Source organism: Aedes albopictus, chromosome 2 (genome assembly GCF_035046485.1).
Source record: "Aedes albopictus strain Foshan chromosome 2, AalbF5, whole genome shotgun sequence".
In the NCBI taxonomy this organism is placed as follows: Eukaryota; Metazoa; Arthropoda; class Insecta; order Diptera; family Culicidae; genus Aedes; species Aedes albopictus.
In genome coordinates this window covers 416,166,336-416,174,513 of record NC_085137.1, presented here as the reverse complement: position 1 = coordinate 416,174,513, position 8,178 = coordinate 416,166,336, and the positions used below count along the sequence as shown (strand labels likewise).

Below are 8,178 nucleotides of genomic sequence, written 5' to 3'. Positions count from 1 at the left end.
AGGAGTATAGCTAAGCGTTACATCCCACAAAAAATTTAGAATGTTCATACTATAAGCCATTTAATCATGAAGGGTAAAATGCCGAGTTTAGTGATACATAATAAATGGATGCTGCGTAATGCAATTTGTACTTGAGCTCGTATTAAGACACTTTTAATGCTTCGTGATCGTGACCAATAGTAAAATTCCTATCCTAACATTTTCCTCAATTCATATCTTGCAGTGATAAAACGGTTCGCGTCTGGCGTTGGGTGGCCGGCAATGGTTTCTGCGAGGAACCCTTCTCACCGCTGCTGGGCCACAAGTATGGAGTAACGAGTGTTCGCGTTTCCCCCAAGGTAAGTAAGAGAGATAGCGAGACAGAAAATAATGGCGAGTTCGGAGCAAATAACTTATGTTTCTTGTGCAGTAATTGTTACGAAAATGTATTAAAAGAATATATCTAAATACTCACGTGCCGTTGGGTACTGCTCCTCGATTTGCCGATACTTGTACGCGTACTTGTTGCGTTCTTCGTGCATCTGCATCTCGTGGAAGAACGTCGCCAGAAAAATGAACACGTCCTTCACCTTGACGTAGCACTCCAGCTTCTGGAAGTGCTCCACCGCCTGCTCCAGCATGGGAATGCACTGACCAATTTTGGCCATTTTGTTTGTGGGGCTTTGTTCCACAGCCAGGATGCACTTTACGAACAGAAACAGCACCTTTGCCCTGTCGTAGATTCCACCGTTGGCTAGGATGTTCTCCAGGCACGTGCGGACGGATTTCAGTGCCTGATGGGGTAGTTTCATCGCCAGCAAAACGTGGGCAAAGTGCATTTCCACGAGAGCTTTTTCGTAGTCCAGATAGTTTTTGTTGGCGATGGCAAGGGCCTCATTCAGAACGTTGACTACCTGTGGAATTAAATAAGAAATGCATTTTTTTATTGAACTGCTGTCTGAATTTAAATCTAGCACCTCGAAATAAAATGCACTGAACCAGACATCGGTTTCTGTCCCGTTCGGCCTTAGGAAAATAACTTTGAATTGTACTCACCTCCATTTTGGTTGTGGCTGGCGACATAGTGAGCAAGTGTGCATTCAGCAACAGAGCCCTAGTACGATTTAGAGGCTCTACAGTATCGTCTTCGAGCAGTTTGCGAAGCAGCAGATCAGCGGATTTGATGTTCAGACGAGCTAATGCAAGACGGGTCCGCTGTAGTAGCGACAAATGTTTGTCCAAGGTGTAAAGTTGGTAGCACGCGTTGCTGGCATCGGACCATTCCCCGCGGAAGATGGCCTGCATCGAGCTGATGTAGTGATCAACCGTCATCCACGATTTTGAGAGGGGATATCGAGGAAACCGTTCTCTGGTGTGCTTTAGGACGATCAGTGCCAAATGAAATTCCCCTTGAAGTGCCAACCAGATGACTAGTGAGCATAGGGCCTGACAAATGCCTTCGCCATTGTAGGTCTTGCCCAGAGACTTCAAGTCGGAGTTGAGCAACAACTGCGAACAGAGCGATGACACTTCGTTTTTACCATACATGGCCCAGAGGGCGGCTCTTTCTGATATTCCGTTGGCGATCAGGTCTATCATCGAAGTTTGACAATTAAGAATGTCACTTTTCAGTAAAACCTCGAACAATTTTGCCGGAGTGTATCCGGTGGCAGCGGATGACTTCACCAACGATTGAATGCCAAGTGAAATGGAATGTACCAACGTGATCAGTTCTTTGTTGGCAATATTCTTCTCAGAAAAATGTGGTTTGCTTGGGTCTAGAAGACAGAGCCAGGAATGCGCCAACTGCAGACAGATTTTATCGCTATTCTCCTGGGCCAGCATGATACATTCTCTCAGACTTGCAAGAGCTTCTTCACTGTGGTTGAACTGGGCGTGTAAGATGGCCAGATTCAAAGATGAGTACTGGTACTCCTTGCTGTCCTGCGCCAACGCCATTGAATTCAGTGTATTCCTATCAAAGGACCGATGGAGTGCATCCACGGCATTGAAAAAATCTCTCACTCGCACGCTGTTCAAATAACTCAAGAAATATGCCTGCGAATACAGTGGGTGATCGTGAATAATCTCATTCAATCTGGTTTGCATTTCCTTCGGCTTCAACGCGTCCATCTCGTTATTCTGCAGCAGGGTGCTCTGCTGAGCGACGAAAAGCTCCGCTTGCTTCGTGGACCACTTGGAGCTAGAATTCCCAGGTTTGTAAACTGCCTGGGCGTCCAGTTTCATGAAGCTCTCGCTGTTCGAGAAAGCACTACTCGATATCTGCACGGCCCGAACGCCTTTCTCGTAGTAGCCAATCGAATTCCGATACAGCGCCATAAACTCCGGAAAGTTCATTTTGTCCAGTGTGACAAACACGCGACGCAAGTACAGCCCTACGATTCCAACTTGATAGCTACTGGCGTTGTCGGACACTAGCTTCTCCAGCACGGTGTACAGATCGAACAAAATCTGGAAACAAACGGAAAACTTTTATTCTGGAGAAATTTATGGTAAAATGGATATAACGGAACGCCTCCCGAAAACTCACCTCGATTCCTACGGTCTTCAACATCTTCATCAGCTTCTCGAACTCCTCCAAATGGGCCCGATGGATGCCATACACCGGCGAGGTAAGCAACCCATACAAATCCTTATACGCCATGTCCGGATACTGAATCAGCTTCAGCAGCAGCAAGCAAAACTTCCGCCGATCACGCGCCGTAAATTCCAGCTGCGGCGTCTCTTCGGCAGTTTTCTTCAGCGAAAGATACTCCTGGATCAGGAACACCACGGCCAACTTGTGCGGCGTTAGAATGTCCATCTTGGGGGCGCTGCTGCCCTGGAACGGCAGCCAGAAGCCAATCGTCTCCGGTTCCTTTTTGGCACTCATCGTCGTTGCCGACTGTTTTCACCGTTTTCACACACTGCCTTTATCGGCGAGAACAGCGACCGACCTTTTAATTATGCACTAAAGTATCGATCGAAAACACTGACACTCTTGGCGCGGAACTGTATCGCGGAAAACCTTTTCTAAAAAGTAGCATAAACACCGGAAAAACGGGAAAATCTGCGTACAAACTACGCTCGTTTGCGTTCGTTTGTTTGTTTTGAATCGTTTAACTTTTGTTTGACGTTTCGCCGGTTAGGGGTGGTTTCTGATTGGCGCGTCGCTCTCACAAATACTAACGCAAAACAGGGGGGTTGTTCCCCAACGGTTAGGGTGACACAAAAATCTCGGAAGGAAATTAGTCATGATCCACGTGAATGGAATGGAAATTTTAATCGAATATGTATTTATTGATGTCACGATTGATGTAGAAATTTTCTAATAAATTTTTGAAGGAAGATCTATCTAAGTGTTGTTTCGATTACCGATTGATCCATGATTCAAGAAATTTAAGCTTTTTTACAGCCCAAATGTTAGTTGGGATAGAACCAGGGGGAATGACACTTTCTTTGCAAACCGGAAAAATCCGCATTTATCCGTTGCTAACCGTCGTTAACCACGTCTAACTGCTGCTCAGTTAGCAGCGGTTAGCGACCATTAGGAACTGATAAATGCGGATTTTCCGGTTAGAAAAGGATATGTCATTCCCCTTGAGATAGAACCCAAAACTGAGAGACAAAATCTCAGTTATCTTGATTTGCTTTTTAGATAATCTATAACTATAAAGTTATCTTGCTTTGCTTTTTAGGGGTGATACACAAATTATGTCACGCAAAAACCGACCATTTTCACAAGGTACTGTCTCAGGAACGGATTCCTTCCGTTGAGTCAAGTTTACTCAAAGGTAAACTGCCTCAGGAGCGGATTTTATCCGTTGAGTTAGGCGACAAATATTGAAGTTTACCTCAAAGGTGGACTGCCTCAGGAACGGATTTCATCCGTTGAGGTAAATAGGCGATAAAACTTCCAAGTTTACTCAAAAGTAAACTGCCTTAGGAGCGGATTATATCCGTTGAGATAGGCGAAAAACTATTCTAGTTCATCTAAAAGGTGAACTGCATCAGGAACGGTTATTTTCCGTTGAGCCAGACGATCATGGATTGCCCATAACACGAGTATGGATCGAAATGTTTCCGAAAATGAAACCCAGAGAAATGAATCCTGTCGGCAGTAAAATGAAGCTGGTACCTTGGCCGGTACAGCCATCACGCAATGAAGATGAAACGGGAATCTGTATGGCGAAATCATGAGAGTAATTCTTTGAATAAATTCCGAAAGCAATCCACGAAGGAAACCCGGGAAAAGTCCCTGAAAGTGTTGGCGCAGTAACCTTAGAATGTAATGAATCATAGTAAGCCATTGTAAGATTAGTTTTAAATAAATTCATTCTCTTCTGTCATACCAAACCGAGTAGACGTTATTACTCTTTAGTCCCAATAGGTTATGGGCCGTAGCAGTTGCTAAGGTAACCACTTTGTTTGGCAGAGAGAAAATTTTTTCGAAGCGGACTTCAAGATTTTTTTGAACCAAAAACCGAAGCAAGAATGGTCAACCCCGACGGACATCAAGACGGTTCCGGCGATCAAGGAAACGGTTCCCAAGCTGGATCAAGGAGGCAAGCCAATATCGGAGGACGATTACCGGGCAGTGCAGTATCGCTGCCGGCGCGGGAAGTGCTACGCGGTTCGGAGAACTACAGCTCGTGGTCCTTCGCGACCAAGATGATCCTGATCAAGGAACGGACGTGGTGCGCAGTGAAGGAACGGCTGGACGACGATCCGGTAGTGAGCGACGAAGTTTCCGAGCAAGCCCTGGCCACGATATGCCTGAGTATCGATCCCAAGATCTATGGGCTGGTGCGGAACGCCAAGACCGCTAAAGAAGCATGGGACAGCCTACGTAATACCTACGAGCACAGCGGTTCCACCCGGAAAATTGGTCTGTTACGGAGACTGACCGGAATTTGACTGGTTGGCGCTGAACGGGATGAAGACATCATCTGCCAGACGACTCAAGAATATGTGAACGAGCTGTTTACGACGAGTCACCAGCTTTCTGAGGTCGGATTTCAAGTAGACGATACTTGGCTGGCAAGTTTGCTGATGAAGGGGCTACCGAAGCAGTATGAACCGATGATCCTGGGATTGGAGTCGTCGGGAATGAAGCTTACGGCGGACGTTGTCAAGGCAAAAATCCTGCAGGACGTGAAGGTCGGCAAGGACTGCAAGTCAAGCGATGGGGCGTTCTACAGTAATCCGAACCAGCAACAGAAATCTGCGGGTAAGTCAGCGGTGAAGTGCTTCCGGTGCAAGAAGTCGGGACACTACGCTTCACAGTGCCAGAAGAAACCGAGCGAGAAAAAGGACGAACGCGATGGTCGCGGCAAGCAAAGCGGTCATGCTGCATTTTTCGCAGCGTTCAACGCAGTGCAGTCAGGAAACGACAATGAGGACTGGATTTTCGATTCCGGTGCATCAACGCATCTGTGCCGGAACAGGGGCCAATTATTAGAAGCGGAGAACGTGTCGGCTAGCATCAACGTTGCGAATAATTCCGAGGCGGCTGTCGTTGCCAAGGGTGCCGTCAATCTGGAAGCGGACATTGGAGGTACGTCATGTCAAATCACCATGAGTAATGTTCTGTGTGTTCCAGATTTAGCGTTGAATTTGTTATCCGTGAGCAAAATTTGCAAGAGCGGGTACCAGGTCACTTTCGACAACGAGTCATGCAAGGTCGTCAGTCCCAAGCAGGAAGTAGTAGCGGTTGGACAGGAGTCGAATGGGCTGTACCGGCTGAAGATGATCAAGAATCCGTCCGTGCATGTGGCACGACAGCCAAATAGTTTTCAACTGTGGCACCGACGATTAGGACATCTTTCGGCAAGCGGCATGATGCGGCTCAAGTCTATCGCAACCGGAATGAAATTCGAGGACGAGAACTTGCCGCGATGTGTTCCGTGCATCCAAGGAAAGCACCAGCGACAACCGTTCAAGGCGATAGGTCATCGAGCTGGCAAGGTGCTCGAGCTGGTCCATTCCGATCTCTGCGGGCCGATGGAGACGGCGTCGTTGGGAGGAAGCCGCTATATCCTAACGTTCATAGACGATGCAAGCAGGAAGGCTTTCGTCTATTTCCTGAAATCAAAAACCGACGTGTTAGAAGCTTTTGAAGATTTCAAGTCGTATGTCGAGAATCAGACGGGAGAACGCATCAAGAGAATCAGGACGGACAACGGGAAAGAGTATGTCAATCGTACGATGCGACGGTTCCTGAGGCAAGCTGGAATCCACCACGAAACGACAGTTCCGTATAATCCGGAACAAAACGGACTGGCAGAGCGGATGAATAGGACGCTGGTGGAGCGCGCCAAAAGCATGATGTTCGATGCCGGCCTGGAGAAGCGATTCTGGGCAGAAGCAGTAGCTACGGCGTCCTACGTCGTTAATCGGTCACCGACAAAAGGTCTACCAGTCACACCCGAGGAGAAGTTCACAGGTAAACGTCCCGACCTGTCGCACCTACGCGTTTTTGGAAGTGAGGTCATGGTGCACGTCCCTAAGGAGAAAAGACGGAAATGGGACGCGAAGTCAGAACGAGCAATGTTCATGGGCTACAGTGAGAATTCGAAGGCATACAGAGTATACAACTTCAAGACTCAAGACGTAGCAGTCAGCCGTGACGTGATCTTCCTGGATGAAGAACGAGTTGCTCGGAGCGAAGCTAGCCCTACGATGGAAGAATCACCTTTTGAAATGATTGTGCAGAACGAGGTTGCAGAGGAGGAGCTCGTAGACGGCGAAGATGACGACCAGCCGGCACAAGACGAGCTCAGCGAACCAGAATCCGAGGAGTTCAGAGATGCCGATGACACGCTGATCGATGCCGATCTACAACCTGCTGCGCTCCCTCCACAACCAGAGGACCCACATCAGTTGGTAAGGCGCAGTGCGAGGGAGCGCGTAACCCCAGGCAAGTATCGAGATTTTCATTTGGGCTTCAGTGTTCTACCTCATGGTACTTCCCAACCTCCACAGTTATGCGATGCGAGTGGCGATGGCGAGCCACAGACCTTCCAGGAAGCGATTACGTGCGAGGACAGCGATCGTTGGAAAGGAGCAATGGTGGAGGAGTATCGAGCGTTGATGAACAATCAAACCTGGGAGCTAACCGATCAGCCAGAAGGAAGGAAAGCTCTCCGCTGCAAGTGGGTGTATAAGGTGAAGGCGAACCCCGATGGATCCACCGAGAGATATAAGGCCCGCCTCGTAATCAAGGGCTACTCTCAAGTCAAGGGCGTCGATTATGAAGAGACGTACTCGCCGGTGGTCCGGTATGCCACTATCCGCTATCTGATGTCGTTAGCCGCTGGTCTGGACCTGAAGATACATCAGATGGATGCAGTGACCGCGTTTCTGCAAGGTGAACTAGGAGAGGAAGCCATATACATGCAGCAACCGGAGGGTTTCATCGATCCCAGATGTCCGAGGAAGGTCTGCAAGTTAAAGAAAGCGTTATACGGACTGAAACAAGCCAGCAGAATCTGGAACCAGAAACTTGATGGTGAACTGAAGCGGTTTGGAATGGCACGATCGAAGTATGACACGTGCGTCTACTATCGCATTGAAAATGGATCAATCCTGATTGTGGCCGTGTATGTCGACGACCTTCTGATATTCTCGAATAACCAGCACTGGGTCAACGAATTGAAGAAGCAACTGGCAGAGAAGTTTTTGATGAAGGATCTCGGATTGGCCAGCAGAGTCCTTGGAATCCGTGTGACGCGTCAGAAGGACAACGTTTGCTTGGACCAGGAGCACTATGTACAGCAGTTGTTAGAACGTTTCGGCATGAAAGACTGTGTTCCTGTGGCGACCCCGGCGGACCCCAACCAAAGATTGACGAAGCAGATGAGCCCTAGTACCGATGAAGAACGAAGGCAGATGCAGAACATCCCGTTCCGTGAGTTGGTAGGAGGTCTCCAATTCCTGGCGCAAGGCACGCGTCCGGACATTTGTTTCGCTGTTAATCAAGTTGGCCAGTTCTGTAGCAACCCAGGAAAAGCGCATTGGATAGCCGCAAAGCGTATTTTGCGGTACCTTAAAGGAACGCGAGATCTACAGCTCATCTACAGCAAGGAAGCAGATGAACATTTCGTCGGATTCAGCGATGCGGACTGGGGCAACGATGTTGAGACGCGACGTTCCATCACTGGATACGTTTTCATGAAATCAGGCGGACCGATTTCGTGG

The 8,178-nt window shown here is 48.3% G+C and overlaps 1 protein-coding gene across 1 annotated transcript; it reads right to left on the bottom strand.

Annotated features, from left to right (window-relative positions):
* Window positions 1-289: 289 nt before the first annotated feature.
* On the bottom strand, window positions 290-3,121 carry LOC134288489 (anaphase-promoting complex subunit 5-like). Its single transcript, XM_062853513.1, has 3 exons — window positions 2,531-3,121; window positions 1,036-2,451; window positions 290-893 (listed from the first exon to the last, which is right to left on the bottom strand). Exons 1-3 carry the CDS (start codon window positions 2,870-2,872, stop codon window positions 429-431), a joined length of 2,223 nt encoding a protein of 740 aa, XP_062709497.1. The 5' UTR covers window positions 2,873-3,121; the 3' UTR covers window positions 290-428.
* Window positions 3,122-8,178: the final 5,057 nt, after the last annotated feature.

Excerpts from the sequence above, each read along its gene's own strand:
- LOC134288489 (XM_062853513.1), bottom strand. The coding sequence starts at position 2,872 with ATGAGTGCCAAAAAGGAACCGGAGACGATTGGCTTCTGGCTGCCGTTC. Across the intron at positions 2,452-2,530 it reads TGAAGACCGTAGGAATCGAG|ATTTTGTTCGATCTGTACAC; the intron begins GTGAGTTTTCGG and ends GTTTGTTTCCAG. Across the intron at positions 894-1,035 it reads CAGCCACAACCAAAATGGAG|GTAGTCAACGTTCTGAATGA; the intron begins GTGAGTACAATT and ends TTAATTCCACAG.